The 25,981-nt window shown below is 42.7% G+C and overlaps 1 protein-coding gene across 1 annotated transcript in view; it reads right to left on the bottom strand.

The window, feature by feature from the left end:
* Nucleotides 1–25,981, bottom strand: part of LOC102450376 (RANBP2 like and GRIP domain containing 4) — a 64,337-nt gene that overhangs the window by 9,987 nt on the left and 28,369 nt on the right. The window contains exons 16-22 of the mRNA XM_075917913.1: nucleotides 21,786–21,965; nucleotides 21,623–21,706; nucleotides 18,371–18,509; nucleotides 18,068–18,165; nucleotides 12,239–17,237; nucleotides 2,749–2,916; nucleotides 16–108 (exon numbers count right to left, since the gene is read on the bottom strand). Coding sequence (XP_075774028.1) covers nucleotides 16–108; nucleotides 2,749–2,916; nucleotides 12,239–17,237; nucleotides 18,068–18,165; nucleotides 18,371–18,509; nucleotides 21,623–21,706; nucleotides 21,786–21,965 — 5,761 coding nt within the window. The remainder of the gene's footprint in view (nucleotides 1–15; nucleotides 109–2,748; nucleotides 2,917–12,238; nucleotides 17,238–18,067; nucleotides 18,166–18,370; nucleotides 18,510–21,622; nucleotides 21,707–21,785; nucleotides 21,966–25,981) is intronic.

The raw sequence follows: 25,981 nt of genomic DNA, 5'->3' as shown, positions 1-25,981 counted from the left end.
CAAGTTTTTATTTACCTTGCATGGGACCTTCTGATGTTTTATGCTCTTTGGGATCATCAGGATATAACTTTCCATTAAGTTTCTTAACAGCCATTTCATAGTCTTCATCTTAAAGATACAGAATTTAAGAGCGAGTCAGTGATTTTACACCACATACCTTTGGAAAACATCAATTCCAACTACCCCATCCAGATTTGCAGGTCACTCATGTTAGTGACTATGTAGCTCATGATTCCTGCTAGCTTCTAATTTGAGAGAACACAGCCAAACAGGAAAACATTAACTTAAGTATTTCGTATGATGTGTATATTTGTTGATATACTTAAATATTGAAACACTCTCAATATAGACCATGCTGATTCTTAGGATTCATGATGTCCAAAATAATTTAATATCAAGTAGTTCCACAGCAGGATTAAGAACAAATTTACGCATGAACAGCTATTAATTAGCAACTGGATAAGGAAGCAAAGGAAATGGATATTTAAACATTTTAATTTATAAACATGCTACAAAGTCTTTAAGTATTTATTTTTCAGGGCAAACTTTTGCTACGTTAGACCAGAATACTCTAGAGCAGCCAGACAAACTGAAACACTGAACAGCCTAACATTAGGATTTTAAAAAATATTTATAAAATTCCACTATTTTAAGAGATTTTAGAGGACCCTCTTCTGTTTTCCACACCATTTTAAAAAAGTTCTAGGATACGTATATTCATAATTTCACGTTTTCCCAGAATTGCCTCCCAACTGTAATGAGGGTGTGTGACAGGGCGCTTGCCCTGCACTGGCCCTTTAATGGCAAACCCCAGCCCAGAGCAGAGCATGGGAGTTTAGCCCCAGTTGAGGCCGTGTTAGCTGATTAGGGCCCAGCTCTGAGCTATCCAAGAGGATGGGCTGCTGCTCCGGGGTAAGAGCAGTGAGAGCCTGGCTACTGGGGGAGTAGGAGGCTTCCTGGAGCTAAGGCAGTGCTGGGGAGGCAAGGCAGGGCATGGGGATCTCTGGTCAAGCAAGCTCCCAGACTGCAGGGCCTGAAGCACGGCCCACTGAAGAAACAACCACCCCTGGAAGGGGGGCTCAGAGACTGATGAGGGCACTGCCGGAGGGCAGTGTCCTGAAGAGGACACCGTGGCCTGGAGGGAAGAGGGGAGACACCACCTGAGGGAAGGCACCAATTTCCAAGACAGACGACTGGTGGTGCTGTGCTGGTGAGTGAGCCCCCTCACAGGGTGGCAGAAAAAAAAAAAAAAAAAAAAAGCAAAACACGTCATCTGTGGTTTCATTTCTAGTCTACCCTGTCTTGATGCTTCTGGCATAGGGATGTTAAATTGCGATTGATCATCTATTCGAGTAGTCAACAGAATTTCCATGGACTACTTGGTAAGACAATGGGGAAGGGCGTGCTCGCTACCTTCCCTGTGGCTCTGCAGTTTAAATGTACCAGGAGCCGGGTGTTCAGCAGCCTGACTCTTACTACAGTTAAACTGCAGAGCCGTAGGGTTAGCTCCAGGGGCTGGCACAAGCTCTTACTACATTTAAAAGGCAGAGCTGCAGCATCCCAGGACCGGCGTAAACCGGGACTGCTTAGTCCTAGCTTGTGATGGCCCCGGAATCTAATCCCACTGAGCCTCTGCCTTTTAAATATAGTAAGAGCTGCCTGGCTTTTAAAGCTGACTTTTAAAGGCAGAGCCACAGCAGTTGGGGACCCAGCACCAGTGGGGACTGATTCAGTCCCTGCTAGCACCAGGTCCCCCACTGCACCTCTGCCTCCCCTCCATCCCCCCTCCTCCATCCCACAGAGATGATGCTGGGGGGAACAGGTGTTTAAGCCAGCTCCCCCCAGCACCAGCTCCCCCAATTCCTAGAGAGGCAGCTGGGGGGGGGGGGGGGGGGGGAGAAGAAATGTGAGTAGTTGACTCAATTACCCAATAAGCTTAGGCTTATTAGGTAATAGACTACTCTTTTACATCCCTATTCTGGTGTTAGACCCTTGAGGTCCTGAACATACTATACTGAATCTGCTTTTTATGGTCCCAAGAGTTAGCATAATTGTTATAAGCCATATATGGCTGAGCTTTACTATAGTTATGGAAAAATCTCTTAGGGTATGTCTACACTACCCTCCTAGTTCGAACTAGGAGGGTAATGTAGGCATACCGCACTTGCAAATGAAGCCCGGGATTTGAATTTCCCGGGCTTCATTTGCATAAACTGGGCGCCGCCATTTTCAAATCCCTGCTCGTTCGAACCCCGTGCCGCGCGGCTACACGCGGCACGAACTAGGTAGTTCGGACTAGGCTTCCTAGTCCGAACTACCGTTACTCCTCATTCCACGAGGAGTAACGGTAGTTCGGACTAGGAAGCCTAGTCCGAACTACCTAGTTCGTGCCGCGTGTAGCCGCGCGGCACGGGGTTCGAACGAGCAGGGATTTGAAAATGGCGGCGCCCAGTTTATGCAAATGAAGCCCGGGAAATTCAAATCCCGGGCTTCATTTGCAAGTGCGGTATGCCTACATTACCCCGCTAGTTCGAACTAGCGGGGTAGTGTAGACATACCCTTACACAATCTCTGGCCACAAGAGACCAGAGCATTGGGTCTTCAGAATAGAGGTAATGCTTCCTCAGATCATAAAGATACACCACCTGCTCTTTTGCCTCCAGTGAATTTTTATTGGTCAGGGCTCAAGAATATTACTATTACTCCACTGTAAATCCAAAATGGATCAACAAATTTTTAGCCCCTTACCATCGTCCTCTTCACTTAAGTAGCCAGGCTTATTCTTGTAACAGAAGAATGTTGAAGGCAGTTTGAGAGAATCAGCAAGAGCTCTTTGTCCAGGGGTAGGTGTTAGCTCAAAGACAATGAGTACCTCATCAGAGGGAAGTTCTGCATCAGCTTCTTTCTTCCTCCCAACTGTTACAATATCAAAGATTAACAGGATCAAAATGAAGACACTTGAGAACAAATCCGAAAAACTCTACATCTGAAGTCATTCTGAAGACAATATTAGACCACACATGTGAACTACAAATATATAGAGAGAGCCACAAGAAACTAAGCATCAAAATTATGACAGAATACCAAGAAAGGGATTTAGTGTGAAGGAATGTCCTTCCAACATTAAAATGCACTAGTAAATACTTAGGTGTCACACCATGCTTTACATTAGGCATAAAACATTCTTCAGTCTTTGCAGCCCTTGTTGATTTTCATCATACAAGTTAAGTTAGATCCAACTGCTGCATGCATTTCTTTTTTAAATTTACTATGGGGCTGTGGTCCCTGCTCGCCAAACTCCATCTGTGGCAGCTGAAACAGGGCCTCTCTTCCTACCCATGCCTCAGCAGGAGAGGGGCTGCCACTGTCCCTTCCTGTGGCCAGATGAGGGCTGGGCCTCGATAGGGCAGGTGTGTAGCTGGGGGGGAGGGTGCAGGGAGTCTGGCTAACCCAGGAGAGGAGGGAGACAGTGCCTAGGGAGTGCACGTGGATTGCTAAAGCCAAGCAACAGTTGCACCTGGACAGGCGAAGGAGTAGACAGCATCTGCTGGGGGAGGTGGAGGGGGGGGGCGGGAGGAGGTCAGGTTTCCCTTCTCCATGGGGGGCTCCATCTCCTGCCTTCAGCAGGTTCCTTCTGGGAGACAGGACTGGCTCCACCTAGGGGCAGTGAATGCAGGTTGCCGTGGGCTGTGGAGACTCCTTGCTGGGAGAAAACTTTCCCTTTTGGCCTCCATCAACCAGCACTCTGATTTCCACCCCATGCATGGTGGCTGCTTGCTATCCTGTCTCTTCAATGCCCTCCACGCCCCCATGCTAACCACAGCCAGGCCCAGCGAAGAGCAGCAGGAGAGAGAGCAGCGCTCAAGGACAAAAGCCAAGAGTCTTGGTGTGTGTGGCTGGGTTGGCTGAGGAGCTCTCGTTGGGGCCCTACTTAACTTCAAAGGCTAACCTTGTAGCACACTCCCCCTAGGGACAGCCGAAGGGTCCTGGCGGCTCACCTCCCACTCCCCCAGGAAGCTAGTGCTGTCACACTAACCTTGCAGGGGGTGGGGGAGAGGACGACAAGGCTGGAGCTCCAGACAGGTGAAGCAGGTAGCAGCCTGAGGCAGGTGGTGGCAGCAGTTCCTGCTGGGTCATGGAGTGGTGGGGCCCTGGACCCAGAAGTATAAGTGGGTCCAGAGACAGCTTCCTGCAGGGGATCTGGGGACCAGAGGGGAGCCTAGGGTGCACCCGAGGGGCTGGGGTGGGGGGACACCAAGCCATGGCGGCTGCTTCCCCTTCTGAGTGTGCAGAGGCTTGGGGAGGTGACGTGATTACATCACTGTGATCCCACAGGAAAGTTTCTTATAAAGCAATTTAAATAGTAAAGTTTGGATATTTTTGGCATCCAAATTACTATGAATTTGAACAGAACATGATTTTGTTACAATTCACTTTAGAAAATACACTGCAGAGGCAGAGAACTAGGGATGTAAAATCCCATTTAATTAGTTAACTGGTTAAATATTATGTTTAGCAGGTTCACCAATTAAACCAGGGTGGGCGTGGGCAGGCTAGAGTGGCCTAGAACCACCAAATTAAGCAATAGAGTTTCCTCTTACCATAACAAACTAAGTAGAGTTTAGTTGTGCCAGGAAAATGGATTGTTCCCAAAATGGATTGCTTTTCATAAAACCATAGACACACAGAATCATGAGGCAGGTGAAAGGAGTTGGCTGGGAGCATGCCCTCCCCACTCTGGGACTGCTCCAGTCCCAAGCCTCCCACTCCTCAAGTGCCCTTTAGGGAGGAATAAAACTCTCCTCTACCTCTCCCCCGTACCTTTGGGAACATTACTGGCTGTTTGCCTTCATCAGGGAGTGAAGGGAAAGTTCAATTTGATCCATTATTCACTCTGGCTGGGGAGTGCAAGTGGCAGATGAACCAGGACCTCCCCCAGCCATGTCTATTGGAGGTGCAATGGCCATGGAGAGTTGCTTCTCACCTGGCCCCAAGCTGCTATGGTAAGAGGGGAGAGGTAGTCTTCTCTCCCTAGGGCTGCCTTCACTGAACCCCTCATCCCCAGCCCAGAACAATGATTTAAATCAGTGGCCACCCCCCCGCCCAGCGCCGGGCGCCCGGGGGCGTGGCCACCCCCCCGCCCAGCGCCGGGCGCCCGGGGCCGGCGCTCCCCCCGCCATGCGCCCGGTGCCAGGCCAGCCCCGAGCACCTGGCGGGCGCATGGAAATGCCCCCGCGGGCGCCATGGCGCCCACGGGCACCGTGTTGGGGACCATGGATTTAAATGAAGAAACAACAAAATTTAAGGACCTGAGAAACCCCGGTTAAAATAGTTTGTAAATCAAGCCCCATCAGTACATTAAAACAATGTCAAATTAATAGATTTTTAGCATAATGCATGAGCCAAACTTCACTGGACTTCAAAAAATCTATTTAAACTTAAAACCAAAACACACATCTGACAGCCAGCAAAAGTTTGATTAAAAACACTTCTTTGGTCTCAAAAATCACAATTACATCTCTTCAGGCTTTTAGAATCATACAGAGCTAAATACACCTCAATCTTGAATTGGAACTCTTCCTTCCACCATACTATTAGCACTAATTTAACAGCATCAGATCCAAGTGCTAAAAATATCCTACTTTTTAGTTCATGCTTCCAAGGGTGTCCCTAATCTGCAAGCATTTCCCCAGAGGTTTTCCCTGCCACTACCGTAGCAGCGGGCGAATGGTTCCTGGGAATGGCGTGGGGCGCGAAGCCACGTGCGCTCCTGGAAGTGGGACACTGGCTAAGCAAACTACCCCCTTCATGCCCAGATCCCACAGCGAACTTTCTAACCTGGCAAATTCTTTAATCTGGCATACACTGTTTCCCAGGGTTGACGGATTAAAGAAGTTCAAGTTTATTGCTTCACAGAGTTTCATACTTGGCATGTAAGGTTACTCTAAGCAAGCCCACTTCAGGATGTTGCAATGGAAATAGTCCGTCATCTCGTTAAAAGTACGGTTTCTTGTTTGGTGTATATATAATCTTAGAGGTATGTCCTCTAGAACAAAGCTGAGGTAGAATGGGAAAGCTCATGCTGCTAATACTAGCTATGGTACAGACCCATTCAATAGCTACCCTACAGGACTTCAGTTTCCAATATTGCCAATCTAGAATCTTTTGTGAGCACGAAATTAATGATTTACTCAAATGTTAAACATGCAGAAAACATACATTACATCCATCCAATAAAGTAGTTAGTTTCAGGGTACACTGTAGTATACTAAACAGAAAAGTCTGTTCAGCGTAAGCAAGGTTGAGGCCAAAATCCCATAATAATGAGCCCAATAGTTGTCTTATCACTGGTCAAACATCCTAGTGTTCTAATCCTCATTTCACAAAATGCATGGCTCAGAAGACAAGTTACAAAACAGGTATTCCTGACAAGCAACGTAAAATTTAGCCAGAATTAGTTCAGTTTTAGAAAAAGTCAATTTGTCCTTGGTTTCATGTTTTGCCCAAAAATGTGATTTTCCCATTAATTATATGAGTAAACATGGCTGAGCTAATTATAGTATTTTCAACATAGCTATAAAAAGTTAAGTTAGAATAGATACAAGGAAGAATCAATGCTGTTCATTCCATATGTTAGAAAAAAGGCATTACTCATCCAAAGCAGCTCTCTGCTGCTAGTCTAGCATTTTAACTTACTGATGTCAAAACAGCTCTGTATCAGAGTCTGGACTGCTAGTGTTTGATAGCTGTGAACTTTTTTTTGTTCAATATTGAAGACTTTATAGGCCTGAAGAATAACTGAGTAACCCTTGACTATATTTTAATAGGGTGGATTTGATTTCAGGTATGTCCTTTATTAATTCCTTTCCATTCCCCTCACATCAAATCAGTACATATGACGGTTCAGCTGTAGCCAAATGTGGATTTTAGTATTTAATATTAACTTCTTAAAAGAATGAAATTCATACCATATTTCCAAGGTCTGTAAAACAGAAAAAACGTATAGAAGTATGTCTTGTAGAGTGTTTAATCTATCTGTGACAGTTAAAAATACTTTGAAATGGCAAAACAAAACATGGATTCTTTGCATTTTTCCATCCAACAATGCACCTTAATGGAGCATCGCAGAAATAAATTTTGAGGTAGAAGCAGTTTTTAAAATCAGGAAATATTTTGAGCAACTTCATCCTGTGAATGTAAAATCAGAAAGTGTTCCCTATTTTAGCTTTTCCCTCTTTTACAAACTGAATAAATGTCAAGTTACGGGTAAAATATTACCCTACATATTAATCACTTTTTCCTCTGTAAAGGAGGAAGAGTAAGTTAAAGAAAATGTTAGAGGTGTAAAGAATCAAGGATATTTACTTTATTTCACAGACAACAAATGAGAATAATAGCAGGTTTAAAATTGAAATCTGATTACATTTGGAAGTAGCACCAATGTTCCCTCTAGTCTTCCCCTCCACATGCGAATTTTTTCCATCTTTGTGCAGAACAAATTTTATGTGCACCAAGGCATGTGAGTGTGTATACCACCAGTAGAAACAAACAGCCTAGCTGCGGGTGGTCTGTTAATCAACTGGCATCATGTGGATTTCTCCTGAGTGGCCTCACAAACACATAGCTTGCAGGAGCACTGAGTAGCACTACTGCTCTTTTAACAAATGAAGACTTAGTACTGGTAGAAACATTTAATGTTGCTTTTTAGATAATTACACTTTTTGGATATTGTAGGAATTAATATGGTTAGAACAACTGGTGCCAATACTTGACCAAGTTTTACTTAATCTTGTTAGAACTGCCAGTATTTAGGTTACAACCAGGGTCTGTTAGATCTGGCCATACATATTTAATTTTGAGAACTTTTGCAGCATTCAACAGTTAGTCTCTACATATTCCTGTATTTTTTTTTTTTTTGGAAGATTGGACAGTGTAGTTATATTTAAGAAAAAATAAAAAAGTTTATTCAGCAATTAACCACACAAGAATATTTTTTAAAGTTATGTGCAGTGCAACTCCTAATACTTGAGGTCTTAGAGACCACGGGCCTCAGAAGTAAACAATTAAGGGATCAGTGAATGAACTTTCGAACACTTCCAGTAGAAGACAGGTGAACTCAATTAAGATACTGTCTGGAAAACCTCAAGAGTTCAGGACATCTGTGTCTCCCCCATTTCACAGATGTTTATTTTTAAAGATACACAGTTCTTACTGGTTGGACATTAGGAATGAAACTGAACCAGTCTGAAACCCTCTTCATAAGGAATTCCAACAAAATCCTGAGCATACTCAGTAAAATTTCTCATACCTTTCCTCATATTCCTAAGAGAGATTTTAGCAAACAGATCTGAAGCCCTTATAGTAAATTTGAAGCAATGCAAAAGCTAAAAGCCTATGAAGTTGAGTAGTACAAGACCACTCAATATGCGAATTACAGAAAAAAAAAATCTCCAAACTAAACTGAGAGGGAAAACAAATACTCTTTCACTATGACAGGTTCAGACACTAATTCTAACTACTGCTCTTTAGCATGCATATTACATTTGTTTTAATTTTCATACTATTATATAGCCAAATGCTTTATCACAATTGGGCAGCTGTCAATACCGGCTAAAGAGTGATTTCATTACACATTCAGTGCAGTGTATAAATACCTTTACTATCAGATTGAAAGGAAGGTGTGCTGGTCCAAAAGGCCATTGGATTAGATTTAAAAAGGCTAAAATTAAATCCTAGAAAATAAATGTGAGTATAAGTGTTTATTTGGCCTTCTAGAGGGCACAAACATACCTATGTCTGAAGTGTACATCTCTAATATCTACAGACTTCAATTAGTTAACGAATGTTTACATTGCCTGCTGTATCAGCTTATTGATTCAATAAATGTAAACAAGCAGCAATCAATTTTTTTCCTACCAGGATACTTTATGTATATAATACTTTCTATAATTCTGAAATTCACTTATAGCCCAATATTCTGAGTTAGACAAAAATGGACATTTAACAAAATCTGACACTAACTTTCAAATGCAAATACAATCCTGTGCTTCATAAAATATGCAGTGTCCTACCAAATTCACAGCCATGAAAAGTGTGTCATGGACAGGAAATTTTGGGCTTCCCTCTGAAATCTGGTCTTGTGTGTGTTACCACCTTATATTTTACAGGTTTCATGGGAGAAACTAGTTTCTCCAATTGGGGATCCTAACAACAGAAGGATACAGTTCTGGGGAAGGAGGGCGGGGTGTTTCCACAAGGTTATTTAGGGCAGTGGCCCCCAGTCTTTTTTATACTGTAGACCTGCAAGCCCATTCAAACTTTTGACAGACCAGTAATATTTTATTCATTATGGTAATTAATAGAGATGTGACGAACTAGTCAACTAGGCACTTCCTCCCTCCCCTGCACTGCCTCTATCAGAAAGAGGCAGCAAAAGGCAGGGGGGGAGAGAGAGGAAGGAGTACAGTATTTCAAAGCAGCAGCACTGCTTGAAGCCTGGGGCCAGACCCTGGGCTCCACGTGGCACTTCCACTTTGAAACGCTGCATGCAGCCTGGGGCCAGTTGGGGTGTCCCCAGGCCACACGTCGCATTTCAAAGCAGTTGGTTTTAAAGCCCTAGGGCTGTCGCTACACTTCAAAGGAGGAATCATCCTACCGACCAATAGAACAGTCAATGCAAAATGCATCAACTATTCAATTAGTCAATATTTAACACCCTTAGTAATTCGTTTTAAGAGGTCAAGTATTATTGTACATCATATTTGTAGGCATACAATGCATGCCATAATGGGTCAGTTTGCAGATATCTACAACACTAAAAAAAAATTCACAGAAAGAATTCCCCTTTGGCTGCTGGGTGGGGCAGCCTACCCGCATGGGCAACTGGTGCCTGCAGAGGGAGGGGCACAGGGCAAATGCATGTGGAACACCCTATTTAGCAACTAAAATTTTGTAAGGGGCATAGGAGCTGGTGCCCCCAAGTGCTACCACCAGTCACATTTGCCCTCCACTCTACTGCCTCATGGGGTGGGGGAGCTGCCATTGTATCTCCCCCATGTCCTTCTATATAACTCCTAACCTGTGTGTCTCCTTTCCCAGGCAGGCTGCTCTTGCTCCCACAGTCTCTCCCCTGCGTCTCCCCTTTCCCTCCTTGTGACACTACCTCAGTTTCCCTCCATTGCACCCCTGCTCCCATCTGCCCCATAAGTCTCTCCAACCTCCCTTCAATGCCTCCTGCATCTCCCTCTAACACCTGCCTCACACATCCTTATTTCCCCTCATCTGCCCCTGCCCCTCCTCAGCCCCCTCCTGACCAGTGTTCCTTCCCCCTAAGCTGTGCAGCAGCAGTTTCACAGGTGATTAATCAGCCCCTCTCAGTCAGCTCCCTGCATGGAGTCCTGAGCCTCTGCCGGGCAGGGCTGATTAATCACCTGTGAAGCTCTGATACTGCCCAGCTTAGAGGGAACACTGCTCCCAGATCCCCCCCGCTCCAGGGCTGGCTCCCCCTACCCTCACACACCTAGAGCTGGCAGCAGCTAGCTCTGCTGGGAGCATCACAGGGACAAACCCTCCCCCTACAGCCCAGGGGCTGGCCAGGCTGTTGGTGGTGCCCTAGGAGAGGCTCTTGGGGAGCAGCTAAACTGGCACTGCTGGAGATTCCCCCTCCCAGCTGTAGTCTGGGCTCAGCAGTAGTCCCTTTTGGGACTCAGGGATCCGGCCCGGAGCCTGGCCTCAGAGTCACTGTGAGCAGCAGCTGCAAATTGCTTCCTGCTGCAGAGGCCAAACCCAGCCTTGGTTCCCAGAGGCCCTGCCTGCTGCTGGTCCTAGCACGCAACCCACAACCCTACAGTGTGTTGAAGCTCACCAGCCAGCAGTTCGTGGACTGGCATTGGTTTGCAGCCCAGTGGTTGGGAACCACTTATTTAGGGGGATTGCCAACCTTACTTCTGAGCTGTCTTCAGAACTGGACAGCCAGAGAGCAGTGGTTTTGTCCAGGTGCCCAGATCTAAAGACAGCACCCCAACACCAACAGCACAGAAGTAAGGGTGGCCATGATGTTGCACTCCATAATCTTCACATAAATATAAGTATGACATAGCTGGCATAGGCTTTATGTAAAATACTTTATGTAACATACTAGAAAAAGCTATATTCTGCTGCATGTGTGCATTCAATTTGTGTGCATGTATCATCCCTGTATATGAAGTTTGAAATATGAACTATAAACTTGTTTTACTAACACTAGTGAGGGTCACACTAAAGGTACTTCAGAAATGTCACGATTCATTTATAAGGACAATGACCTGTAAGCGGTGTGTTTTTCCTATGGACCAGTGATTACAGGGGTGGAGCAATAATTTTTGACCGTGGGCCACTTCAGAAATTTAAAAGGTGAAGCCCAAGAGTTTGCCTAGCAGAAGATACACCACATTATTCATTCACTGCCTAAACAAAACAGATCAATAGAATCTGTTCAGTGTCTTCAAGTTAGACCTCTGGAGTGGCTGTGGGCTGCTCTTTTATCACATGAAAGACTGGAGTCAAATTTAATATGCCACACAATTGTCTTCATGAAGAATATTTCCTGACTTAAATAAGTTTTAGACATCATTCAGCTGCTTAAAAATTTAGGAATCAGATAAACAGTAAGATTAAAAATCTAGGTAAAGCCTAAACAACACACATCAGCAGCACTCAAGTTTGTGTTTTATGGCAGGTTTCAGCTAAACCTCTCTAGGAAGAAATGGAAGCCAAAGTTTTCAACAATGACTAAAGACATGTCCCTGCACCTGAACTTAAGTACCAAAATAAAAGCCATGACTTTCAGAAGTGATGCCTATAAAAAGACTACCTATTTAGGAACAAGTCCAATTTGTGCATTCTGGTTCCAAACTGTATGCAACCATATTTGAAAATGTTCATCCAAACCTCTAGGTAATTACTAGCTCATCTGAATTCCTAGATACGGACAGTGTTATGCTGACATACTACACTAGTTCAGACATCTCCAACCCCCTTAATATGCACAAAGAGAGAACAATAAGCTAAAGAGGTATTGAAGTTTGTATTAACCACTGAAGAGAACAGTTCTGACATTACTAGGACAATTTACTGTATTTTAATTGAACTGCAACACAAAAACCTCCACTAACTGCTATCCATGACAAATTATTCAATAATAGTTTTAAAAAAAAGTTTCTACTTAGTATAAGTCACTACCAATTCAGGTAATACTTACCTTTTTCTAGCGTTTTAAATGTGTACTTAGAAGATTCTGCTGTTGACGTAACCAAATAATTTTCTCCCTTGCTGTCTGTAGGCTTCTGATTGGCAATGTAACTTTCCTGAGGCTCGGTTACAGTGATCTCTTGCTCTCTATGCTTTATGTTTTGAGACACTGAACTATCCTCTTCATTTTTGCTTTTTGAAGGAGAGTTAAAGCTGAAACCAAACAGAGATCCTGTAGCTGAAGTATTTCCAAATGTGAATGGCTTTGATTTTTCACTACTAAAAATGCTCTTGACTGATTCTGAACCAAACACGAACTTTGGAGGAGAAACCACCGTTTTTGCTGGTGTTTCAGAACTGCTTGACACCTCTGAAACCTCTACAGTCACATCAGAAGTATCACCATCCTGGCTCAGATCAGTTCTCTCTCTGGTAGTTTCCTCCAGTACAGCTACCGCAATTCTGCCACATGGAGACTCTCTTGGTGTACTGGCACGTGAAGAAAGAGGTGTGATTAGAGTATCTTTTTCTTGGGCATGTTTTGCTTCATCAAAAATTTGCTTAAATGATTCTGCAACATCTTGTAGTTTAAATCGCACAGCCAGAAGCTCTACCTTTCTTTCCCCATCTGCAAAATCACATGCAGTCCATACCCATGCTCTCTCTGTTCCTTTCATCTGTTGCATGTTCATGTCTGGTGTTATTCTATGATTGGCACAGAGTTTTAATACCTGGTCTCTTCTCATTACAATACGAACTTGTTTGTTGTCATAGTTCTGCAAGATCTTTATATCCCCAATACCTCTCTCTTTCCACTGATTGGCATCTTTATCATATCTGTAGAGTTTAGCTCTGTGACTGAAGACAACTTGTTCATTTTCTTCTCCACTTGCCACGTCTACAAGGTCAGGTAAAGGTACCACAGGTTCAAAGTACTGACCATCTTTTTCTTCTTCTTGAGTAAGATCAGATTCTTCATCTGTACCCACAGACAATCTGCTCTGATTCTGTTTGGCAGGAGACTTTGATGGGCTCAAGGCAGATTTAAAACTAAAATTAAATCCTGTTGTAGACTCCCCAAATCTGAATAGGTTTTTCCTCACAGGGCTACTTGCCAGTGGTGAGGCATACACAGAGCTGCTTACACTGTCATCTAAAGCTTCTTCACGTAAATCATAGTTATCCCATTCCAGAGTTGGCCCACTACTATCAGCATGTGGCTTTATAATTAAATCAGAGACATTACTGGCTGAATTTGAGTTTTTATTCTCCTCTTCTTCCATCAGTTTAGTTTTATCATCCGTCAAGAAGGTTTTGAGATCTTTCAATCCACTTTTCATTTCTTCTGCTTTCTGTATGAGTTGAGCTGTTCTACCTGTATCCACAAGCTTATGTGGGGTTTGTAGTGGTATATCCAATAGCAGTCTCTGGCACTCTTCAAATTTCTGTTTGAATTCCTCAGCCTGCTCTTGTGTTTTGAATTTAGCCGCCAGCTGCTCCAACTTTGCATCTCCATCAGAAAAGTCACTGGCCAACCACATCCATGCTTTGTCTGAACCAGACAGAGGTTTCAAATTCATTGTAGTAGTTATCCAATGGTTTGCACACACTTTCAGTACCTGTTCACGTCGCATTAGCATTCTTAGTTTGCCATTAACTTCATTTTTAAGAATTTTTAAGTTGCCAACACCACGTTCTTTCCACTGGCTTGTTTCTGGATCAAACCTAAATAGTTTTATCCTTTGTGAATAGAGCACTTTCTCATCCTCTTCCCCTGTCACTAGTTCCACTTTTTCAGGCATTTGGACAACAGGTTCAAAATGGATATCATCATTGTCATCTGTCTTATATGTTTCATCCTCCTTCTCAAGATCAGCAGAAGTATTAGCCTTGTGAGCTGCTTTAGAATTCTGAGAGGAAAATAACTTTTCACCTGCACCTGAAAAGCCCCTGAAGTTTGGATCTTTTTTACCAAACTGAAATCCTTCTCCAGAAGTAGTTTGTGCTAAGTCAGCAAAAGTGAAAGTGCTGCTATTCTGGCCAAAAACTAAATCACTATTCTGTTTGTTAGAAATGCTATGAGACTGGATGCAAGCGGAGGGATTCTCCTTTTTGTCTTTTTCATCACCACTGTTTAAGCCACCAGTGGCACTTTCTTTGGGTGGCTCATCCTTTGCGATATTTTTACTAGGCTCCTGTATGCCAAATTTAAATCCCCCTGCAGTCACAGGCATTGAAAAGCTAAATCTTTCTTTTGCAGATTTAGCTTCAGTATCTGAAGGAATCTGAAAGGTGAAGGAAGATGTTTTTCCTTGTTCTGCATGACCAAATTTAAAACCTTTTTCAGAAAAGTCTGACTTGAAACCTGTTCCCAGTTGTCCTCCAGCAGGTTCAGGTAATTTGCCTTTAAGGCCAAATGTAAGAGTTGAGGGAGCATCAGGAACAGACTTACTACATGGATTTGACGCTTGACAAGCCACACAGTTTACTGAAGAGCCTTCATTTCGTACTAAGCAAACATTGCAATCCCATTGTCCTTCCTTTCTAGCGAAGAGTCCCTCAAATCCACTTTTCTGGGGTTTATTTGCATCAGTGGTAGAACCAAATCTGGGAGCAGGAGATACGTGAATAGTAGATGTAGACGCATTAGGCTGATTTGGTGATTTAGGATTCTGACATGCAACGCAATTTACAGTTCCTGCTTCATTTCTAACTAGGCACACAGAACAGTCCCACTGACCCTCTTTTTTAAGAAATACAGCTCCAAAATCACTTTGTGTAGTCTTCGGAATAGTAGATGTAGACACATTAGGCTGATTTGGTGATTTAGGATTCTGACATGCAACGCAATTTACAGTTCCTGCTTCATTTCTAACTAGGCATACAGAACAGTCCCACTGACCCTCTTTTTTAAGAAATACAGCTCCAAAATCACTTTGTGTAGTCTTCGGAATAGTAGATGTAGACACATTAGGCTGATTTGGTGATTTAGGATTCTGACATGCAACGCAATTTACAGTTCCTGCTTCGTTTCTAACTAGGCACACAGTGCAGTCCCACTGACCCTCTTTTTTAAGAAACACAGCTCCAAAATCACTGTGTGTAGTCTTCGGAATGTCTCCTTGGCCAATTTTAAATGAAGCTTGCTGACCAAATACTGGCATGTTAGTTCTATTTTGATTTTGGCAAGCAACACATTTAGATGAGGTGGGTTCATTTCTTACTAAACATATATTACAATCCCAATGGCCTTCTTTTTTAAGAAAAACTGATCCAAATTTATTTTGTGCATTATCAGTGTTGAAAGCTGCAGTAGTTTCAGCTACTGGAGGAGCATACATTTCCTTGTTTCGTGGGTTTGGACTTCGGCATGCAATGCAGTTCTTAACAGTTGCTTCATTTCGAATCAGACATACATTACAGGCCCACTGATCTGCCTTCAATATAAACTGTTCCCCAAATCCACTAGTAGTAGTACATGCGGATGGGATTTCTCTACCAAAGGAAAAGGATATTGGTGTAGATGCCGCTGATGTAACTGGAAAACTGTTTTTGCCATCAGATCCTTTTACAGAACTGCTTGCATTTTGGAATGGAGCCTGGCAAGCATTACATAGGGATGCAGTTAAATTGTTTTTCTTTAAGCAGGCACTACACTGCCACATCTCCTCTTTCTTAAACTGAAATCCAAAATTTGGGGTTCCAGAAAAAGCTTTGCTAGGCTCCTTGCTATCCTGATTTGAGGTTTCTCTTTTAGTCTCAACATTCTGTGTGGCTGGTATACAAACATTTGATCCTGAGGTTCTCAAAATATTTTGCACTTCTTCAAATTTCTTCTTGAAAAGCATTGCTTCTTCTTTGGTTTTGAATCTAATGGCTAGCTGCTCAGGTTTTGCAAACTCATCTGCATAATCTAAAGCATGCCACACAAATGATTTGTCTGAACCTGCATTTGGTTTCAGCTTCATATCCGCATTTATGTAATGATTTGCACAAATTTTCAATACTTGTTCCCGCCTCATAAGGAGCCGAATTTTCCCAGATATTTTATGCCTTAATATTTTCACATTTCCAATGCCCCTCTCTTTCCATTCTTTAGATTCTGTGTCAAAACGGAACAGCTTTGCTCTATTGCAAAAGAATTCTTCTTCATCTTCCTCACCTGTCTTTACTTCAATCTTGTCAGGGAGTGGCACAACAGGCTCAAAGTGTGGACCATCATCATCATCATCACCACCATGCATGCTTCCTCCATCAGTTTCATGGCTTCTATTAGCCAGATCTGAACTTAGAGTTCCAAACTCTTGTTTTCCAGGATCTTGGAAACTGAAGATGTCACCCTTGTCAAAACCTGAGGTTTTAGGTTGGTTGTGTCCCATATTTTCTGTAAATGAAATACCTGTAATATTTTTGTTACCAAAACTGAAGACATTTCTTTGATCATGAATTGTTTTTTGCCCTATATATCTATCATCTTGTAAAGGTTTATCTGATGTCAGAAGACCCAAGAGGCTTTCACTGCTATTAAAAGTTGCATTGGGGTGCTGGGCAACAATCTGAGGTGATGAAAATGTAAAGTCTCCATCATTAGATTTGAAATTAGAGTTGAATTTAAAAGTGGTTGGTTGAGTTGACTGTGCAGGTGTTGTGAAAGAGGATTTTGTTCCATCTGCTGGTACAGGCTGCCCAAATGTAGATTTCCCAAATTCGATCACCTTTGATTCTGCAGATTTTGGAATTGGAGGAGCAATTGAAGGTTTTGTGAAATAGCCTGGTTCAGGCAACGGAGGATTTGTGCTTGTTTGTGGAACACTGTAATTATAATAGTCATCAGCGCCACGTGGAGACAGGAGTCCAGTCGCAGGAGAATCAAAACGCAAAGGAGCATTATACATTTCTTGGGAAAACATGCAGGCAGAGGTGTTCTGCAGTGGTGGTGTATGCATTGGCTGTTGATAAGCATATATATGTTGCTGAGGTGTAAGCCTGTTCATGCCATAGACTGGAGCCTAAAAAAAAAAAAAGAAAAAAGAAAAATTATAATTTTCTATAATGTTCTATGGCAATGCCCATACAAACATAAAACAATCTCGGCTTTAAAGATTGCTGATGTTTTCATTTTTAACCCTTAAAATAAGCCTCAATATTAAAGTGAAGTATAACAGCTATGATTTCCTTTCTATAGAAACACCCCCCTGCTCGAGCAAATACTTATTTCTTTTCTTTAGGGATATAAAATCCAGTTTAATTGGTTAACCCATTAAACATATTGTTTAACTGGTTAACAGATTAAAGATGGGATGGGCAGAGCTGCTCCTGCTCAACTGGGGCAGCCCCCGCCCTCCCCCACCCACATCTGGGCTAGGCAACCCCTCAGTCACCAACCACTGGGTCTGGAGCAGCCTCCTGCCTAGGGCAAGCTTCTCCAGCCCACACTGGTTAACCTTAACCAGTAAGCCTTACCTTAGGATAGAGCGTGAGGTTACTAGTTAAACAATCACATCCCTATTCTCTATTCTTTCCTATTAGCCCAAAACTTCTTCCAATCCTACAGAGAAGCAGATTTTAGTTACAGTCAAATATCTGTCAATGGCTCTTATAGCAACCATGTATACATTAAACTTGAACATAAGAGGTTGCTCTTTGGATGATACTACCAGAACCACACTTGGGCATTGAGCACAATCCATATAAAAGAGTGAATATCCCACAAAGTTATTGTTAGAAGACCTAATTAAGAATTAATTTCATAGATAGATGTTGAGAATTGTTGAAGCAGTAAATGGACAGATCTTCCAAAGACTATAATTCAAAGCAGTAAGTTAACAGATCTTCTCACCTTTGTTGGTGTTACATTAGTAGCAGCTGTTCTGAGAAGATATTGAGAGTTATAGGCAGGCGACTGGCTATAGTAGACTGATGGGCCAGTAGTAGCAACTAAAAGAGAACACACAAGAGTTTAATTCAATTTTGCCATCCACCCAAATGAGAACCCTCTTCAAAAGGTAATACTTTATGATAGAAAGGTACTTTTAAACTCATTTGCAATGTTGAAACCTTAAATGTCTAATTTAGAGCAGATTTAAAAGCTGACCAAGATCTTCTGAAAACAAGATCCCTTAAACCCTCAATGCCAGTTTACCTGTTAGTGGAGCTCCATGAAAGTTTTGTGTTCCCTGATAGCCATCTGACATTGCATCTGTGCCATAGCCTTCAGTAGGCCACCGATGAGATGACAAGTTTGAGTTGGAATTATTGAGTTTCATTTCATGCATCTCATTCTATCAGGAGAGAGCATTTATATACTGTTACATTTTAATATTAAAGACAGGTTCAGTTGCATGTAAAAACAAAAGTAAAACAGACTGATTTTTAATCCAGATACCTTTGCTATCCACACCTTAATTTTGAAGAGATTACTGCATCTGTTTTCTTCATATATAGCAATTTACATTGAAGAGCTCTTAGTATAAACTAATATTATTCTATTACTGAGCCAATACACAAAACCAATCAAGTACCAGCAATAAATGAATTGAACACATCTGAAGTGCCATGTTCAACATTATATAAATATCCAATTCTTTCATTCAGAAGAAAAAAAGCACACATCAGTAGGCTAAAACAGGCCTGAAGAAAGAAACTTAAGAGGCAAGTAATAGGGTAATTGTGTAGTCAACATAATTTATATCAACTACATGATCAGTTGATAAGGGAAGGCACTCAGGAGCTACTCCCGCTGCAACTCTGTGGTTTAAATGTAGTAAGAGCCGGAAGTGGGGATATTTAAGCTGCAGAGTTGTAGTGGGGATAGCTTCTGTAGCCGACGTGGTCAGGGCCTCGGCTGGCCCCCTGCACTGCTGCCTCGATCAGAGACAGCAGCAAAGAGGGACAGAGGGGCATGCAGCACCATGGAAATGATGCTTGAGGCAACTGGCTTCTCTTCTCTCCCCGCCCCCTCCTTGCTGTTTTTTATATTGGCAGATATAAGCTTAAGCTTATCAGGTAGTCGACTAATTGACTACTCTTATACATCCCTTGTCTAAAGCCAAAATGGAGTCCACAGTCAAAGACAATGGGATGTGAAATTGCTTAGCCTCCCTGTCAACATTCTGACCAGCCTGTAAGTGTTGCTGTAACTTTGCAGGGGCATGTGACTAGAGCACGAGACTATGAACTCCATTTTGGATACCTGTATTTTTCCACAAACTGGTATGGGAACCAAGTCTGAAACAAAAGGTTCCCAGTACAGGCAGTCCCCGGGTTACATGGATCCGACTTACATTGGATCCCTATTTACAAACGGGGTGAGGCAACGCCGCACTAGCTGCTTCCCCCCAGCAGACCAGGGAGACGTGAAGCTAGCGCCCCCCTCCCAGCAGACCAGGAAGACGTGGAGCGGCTTTTCTCAGCAGACACCTCAGCTTGAGAATAAAGGACTGAGGGAAGTGAGGTGTGGGAGAATAAAACTGAGCTCTGGAGAAATGTTTGGCTAGAGTTTCCCCTACAATATGTACCAGTTCCGACTTACATACAAATTCAACTTAGGAACAAACCTACAGTCCCTATCTTGTACGTAACCCGGGGACTGCCTGTATATGGAAAAAGCATTGTAAGGTAGGAAAGTTCATCTGTTCTTCACTCCCCCCAACCCAGTACCTGAGAGAAGCACTGAAACTTAGAACAGAAGTGGGGATCCTAAGCTACAAAGCAAGTGCACTTTGTGCCTGGAGAATCTGCAAGCCCGTGTGTATCATCCGTCAGGGTAAGAAATTAATTTGTACCCAATCTTTTCTAGTGTTTTAGATCAAAGCAGATTAGCAAAAAACCAAAACCGCAAATTAAGTCTGTTTGCTATCAGTTATCATTTACAATTTATCTTTCATAGTTAATAAATTTTATTTTATGTTTTAATCTATCAGTGTGTCTGATAGGTCTGGGGAAAAATCTCAGCTTGGTTAATACAAGCATAATGTGCATATTCTTCTCCACATTGCAGGAGAGGCAAACTAAGTAAATTCATACTGGTCAGGATTTTGACCAGGGAAGGATGGTATAGCTCTGTGGTCTTAAACTAGGGAGGCTGTGGATTATTTTGGCTGCAGCCTCTCTGGTTTATGTGGTGGTTGGCAAAATCCTGTAGGCAGGCTGGGTGTGTCCCTAGCTGTGTGAATGGCAGTGGGAATACAAGACTGGGAGCAGTCTAGTCTATTACTGTAACAGTGCTGGGAAGGAACCCAAGCTTGTAAGTCAGAGGGCTCAGTGGTACCCCAGTTTCAGGTAAACTAGGGAATGAACCTGTAATAACATTTAAGTTTATTAAGATCGTTTTCTTCAAACTTTTGCTACATGTAGATTTAATAAGCAGTAAAAAATTCTTCCATTATGAAGAAGATGAAGCACCTGTATCTCCCTCAGGCCTCTTCCCCTCCCTGCTGGTTCTGCTGCTTTTGTCAGCATTGGGAACCTCTGTTTACCCATTTCTCCAGCAAAGTGCATTCACCTTCAGAATGCTTTCCTCATCAGGAACACTCTGCTCAAGACTGTCTACAAAAGCAGTGGTCTTAGAGAGGCTCCTAGCCCGAGCAGAAATAGCGGTTTAAGACAAGCATCTGCACCTTGTCTGTTGTCTAAGCCTAGATTAATACACTGAAATTGAGGGGAAAAACCCCCAAGAACCCAGCATTCCATATTCCCTCCTCCTGCCACAAACACTTTTGGCTCCCCCAGGAACCCTTTGTGGGTTCCCATAGGAGTGTCAGCTCACAATTTGAGAAGCATTACTCTATGGCTCCTATGCAAAGCAGATAAACCACCTCTTCCTTTGACTGATTTTATAAGGGTCCCTGAAAAGACAGGGATGAGGGACTGAAATAGTTGCAATAGCCATGGGCAATGAACTTGCAGAACCCTTTTCTGTTTTCACAGCCCACACAAGAAAGCAAGCAAGGGTGAAAGCAAGCAAGCATCCAAAATGTGGATGCTTGAGTGCCTGAGTATGGCTCTAGAAATTCTCATGGTACAGCCTGACCAACAGCCTGACAAAAACATTGACTCAGCTTTTTCCTTGGTGGGGACTTAAGATTGTCACTCAAAGTAACTGCCCCATTATATCTGAAGAGCTTGCAATTTTGAGTTGACATGTAGATGCCCAGAAAACATATTAAGGCCCTGGAAGCTTTTGAAAGCATGTAGTGAATTGTGCATACTAAGTTAATGTAATCCTGTGCCCGCAAATACTTTGAAATTTTCTGTGTGAAATTTTCTAATATCGCACCATTTTTAACAGTATGAGATTTGTAATTTAATGTTATCATTAGTACAAATACTGTGTTAGAAGCACTTTTCACTACATATTCCTTGATAAAAATTAATTCAATTAGCTTTTATTTACCTTAATGGCTTCTACTTGCTGACAGATCATCTGAAGTAAAGACTTCTGATCTTCTACCCAACGAGGGGGAGTTTTGGGAGAGAACTGAAAGAACAATGACTGAATCTTATCACGTGAATTCAAAACAATGTATTTCACAAGAATTTTGTGTTATTTGATATACCTTGTAGCTTTTAGTTGGTGATAAAGAAAATTTTGTTGGTGATGGAGTAGAGTGTTTAATTTCTGAATCAGCAATTTGAGATAGACCATTCTTGAAGAAAGGGCTTTCTTCACCACAATCCCCAAGCTCCTGAACTACTGTATCCAGCATCTCCTTGACAGTTTCTATTGGCACTGGTAACTGAGAGAATTACAATAAAGAGCTATGATTTATTCACACATTTTTAAGGCTTAGGAGTATATTCTCATGTTGAATTTAAGTGCAAATCAAGTATAAAGCACAAGTAAGCACAAAGTTTCATGTAAAAACACCACATATCACACTGACTATTCCTGAATCTATTTGTTTAGATGAGTAAAAGTGTTTGACCTGTTAAACCTGAACCTTCTAGCTTTGAATATATTATTCTTCCTTGGCAGTTTCCCATAAGGCTTTTGCCACTGTCAACTACTATTTACATGGTATATTGTGACTTGCCTTTTCCAAAGCGCAATGCCTATTCTGCATGTACATCACTACAGGACAAAAACAGTAAATGATAAGTTTCTGCATGAACTTTAACAGAAAGAAGACTCGTCTAAATAGTCTCTTTTCCTTCTGTAGAAGGACTGCAAAGCAGGGATGGGGTTCACCATTCAAGAAAGGAGAAGAGTATTTGCATACAAACTGGCTAATCTAGTGAGGAGGGCTTTAAACTAGGTTTCACAGGGACAGGTTACCAAAGTAAAAAACAAACATGGAGACCTGGGAGATGAGTCAAATGGGAGGGGCTATGGGCTATAATAGCAGAGATAACATAGGGACACGGCAGAACTGGAGGGCAAAGTAAAATCAGTATCTTAGATGCCCATATACAAATGCAAGAAGTATGGGGAGTAAGCAGGAAGAGCTTGAAGTGATAGTAAATAAATACAACTATGTCATAGTTGTATCACAGAGACTTGGTGGGGCAATACATATAAATTAGAATATTGGTATAGAAGGGTACAGCTTCCTCAGGAAAGATAGGCAGGGAAAAAAGGAGGTGTTGCCTTATTTATTAAAAATGTATACAATTGGACTGAAGTTGAGATGGACATAAGAGAGACTTGTTGAGAGTCTCTGGGTTAGGTTAAAAGGGGTAAAAAACCCAAGGGTGATGTCATACTAGGGGGTCTACTACAGACCACCCACCTAGGCAGAAGTGGACGAGGCTTTTTTTTTTTTAAACAACTATCATCATCATCCAAAGCACAGGATTTGGTGGTGATGGGGGACTTCAACTATCCAGACATATGTCTGGAAAAAACACAGAAGGGCACAGATCATCCAATAAGTTCTTGGACTGGACTGCAGTGGGTTTTTTTTATTTCAGAAGGTTGAAAAAAGAAACTGGTTGAGAAAGCTACTGTGGGGGTGGGGGAAAAGAGGTGCTCTTGATTTAACAGGTAGGAATCAGTTAAAAATTTGAAAGTGGAAGGCAGCTTGGGTGAAACTGATCATGAAACCATTCAGTTTGTGTTCTAAGGAATGGTAGAATGGAGAACAAAAAAATAAAGAAAATGGATTTCAGGAATGCAGATTTTAGTTAACTCAGAAAGCTGGTAGGTAAGGTCCTATGAGAAGCAAGACTAAGAGGAAAAATAACTGAAGACAGTTGACTGTTGCAGAGAAACGTTACAGACTGCCCCCAACTTGTGACGCGATTGGTTATTGGGATACCATCACAAGTCAGGGACGTTGTAACTCAAGCCCACATTTACGACAGGAGTTGCGTGCCGTCATAAATGAGGGGCCGCGGACGTAAGTCAGGGGATTTCAGCCCCTTCTACACTTACGGAAAAGGTCGTATATGCAGGGAGTCGTAAATCGGACCATTGTAAAGTGGGGGCCTCCTGTATTAAGGGCCCAAAAGCAAACTATTTCACTGAGTAGGAAAGACAGAAAGCATGAGACCACTTTGCTTAACCAGGAGATCTTACATGAGCTAAAAATCAAAAAGGAGTCGTATAAAAAGCAGAAACTAAGTCAAATTACAAAGGATGACTATAAGTAAATAATGCAAGTATGTAGAGGCAAGATTAGAAAGGCGAAGGCACAAAACAGGCTCATTTTACTAGAGAGATAAAGGATAACAAGAAAACATTCTACAAATATATTAGAAGAGGAAGACCAAGGACAAGGTATGCCCACTCCTCAGTGAAGAGTGGAAAAAATAGTAACAGGAAACTTGGAAATCACAGAGGTGCTTAATGACTTCTTGATTTCCGTTTTCACCAAGAACATTGATGGTGACTAGATGCCTAACAGTGAATGCAAGTGAAAAGGGGGTAGATTTAGAAGTTAAAATAAAAAACCGAACAAGATAAAAATTACTTAGAAAAATTAGATGTCTTCAAGTCACCAGGGCCTGATGAAATGCATCCTAGAATACTTAAGGAGCCGATAAAGGAGGTATCATTAGCTACCATCTTTGAAAAGTCATGGAAGTCAGGAGATATTCCAGGAGACTGGAAAAGGGCAAATATTGTGCCCATCTGTAAATAGGGAAATAAGAACAACCCAGGAAACTACAGAGCAGTCAGCTTAATTTCTGTGCCAGGAAAGAAAATGGAGCAAATAATTAAGGAATTAATCTGCAAACATCTGAAAGATAATAAGAGGAAAGGTAATAGCAGCATGGATCTGTAAAGAACAAATCATATCAAACCCATCTGATAGCTTTCTTTGATAGGATAGAAAATCTTGTGGATAAGGGGGAAGCAGTAGAGGTGGTATAACCTAGACTTCAGTAAAGCATTTCATACTGTCTCGCATGACTATCAATAAATTAGGGAAATAATCTAGATGAGGCTACTATACAGTGGATGCATAACTGGCTGGATAATAACTACTCTGAGAAGGGTTAACAGCGCCCAATCATGCTGGAAGGGCACAAGAGGGTTCTGCAAGGGTCTGTTTTGTGACCGATTCTGTTCAATATCTTCATTAACAATTTAGATATTAGCATAGAGAGAGTACGATTATTAAATCTGCAGATGATAGCAAGCTGGGAGGGGTTGCAAGTGGTTTGGATAAAGTTAGAATTCAAAACAAATCTGGACAAACTGGAGAAATGGTCTAAGGTAAATAGGATGAAGTTTAATAAGGACAAATGCAAAGTATTCCACCTAAGAAGGAACAATCAATCAGTTTCACACATACAAAATGGGAAGTGACTATCTAGGAAGGAGTACAGGCAGTCCCCGAGTTACGTGGATCCGACTTACGTTGGATCCCTACTTATGAACGGGGCTTTTTTCGCCGCAGAGGACGCGGGCGGCGGGACCGCCCAGACGCGCCGCCCCCATCCTCTGCGGCTTTGCTCCGCGTCTCCCCGGTCTGCTGGGGGGGTGCAGCTAGTGCGCCCTCCCACCCCAGCAGATCAGGCTTTTCTCGCCGCGGAGGACGCGGGCGGTGGCACCGCCAAGACGCGCTGCAGTCCCGCTGCCCCCATCCTCCGCAGCGAGAAAAGCCTGGTCTGCTGGGGGGGGGGGGGGCAGGCTTTTCTCGCCGCTGGTCAGTGACCAGCGGCTGAATCTGGACGCCTGGGACAGAGCAGCTGGGTCGCTGCCGGGTTGGTCCCCGCAGTGCCGCACCTTGGCACTGTAGGGACCAACCTGGCAGCACCCAAGCTGCTCTACCCCAGGTGTTTCCAAGTCAGCCGCTGCTGAAACTGATCAGCGGCTGATTCCAGGAAGCCCAGGGCAAAGCAGCTCTGCCTTGGGCTTCCTGTAGTCAGCCGCTGGTCAGTTTCAGCAGCGGCTGAATTGGGGACACCTGGGGTACAATATGTACCAGTTCTGACTTACATACAAATTCAACTTAAGAACAAACCTACAGTCCCTATCTTGTACGTAACCCGGGGACTGCCTGTAGTACTAAGAAAGGGATCTAGGGGTCATAGTGGACCACAAGCTAAATAGGAATCAGCATGACACTGTTGCAGAAAACAGGATTCTGGGATGCATTAACAGAGTGTTGTGAGCAGGGCACGAGAAGTGATTCTTCTGCTCTTCTCTGCACTGATTAGGCCTCAGTTGGATTACTGTATCTAGTTCTGAGCACCATATTTCAAGAAAGACAGAGAAATTGGAAAAGCTCCAGAGAAGAGCAACAAAAATGATTTAAGGTATAGAAAACATGACCTATGAGGGAAAACTGAAAGAATTGGGTCT

The sequence above is a fragment of the Pelodiscus sinensis genome, chromosome 1 (assembly GCF_049634645.1).
Source record: "Pelodiscus sinensis isolate JC-2024 chromosome 1, ASM4963464v1, whole genome shotgun sequence".
NCBI classification, from domain to species: domain Eukaryota; kingdom Metazoa; phylum Chordata; order Testudines; family Trionychidae; genus Pelodiscus; species Pelodiscus sinensis.
Note: the sequence above shows the minus strand (reverse complement) of the source record. Positions and strands in the feature narration are given on the sequence as shown.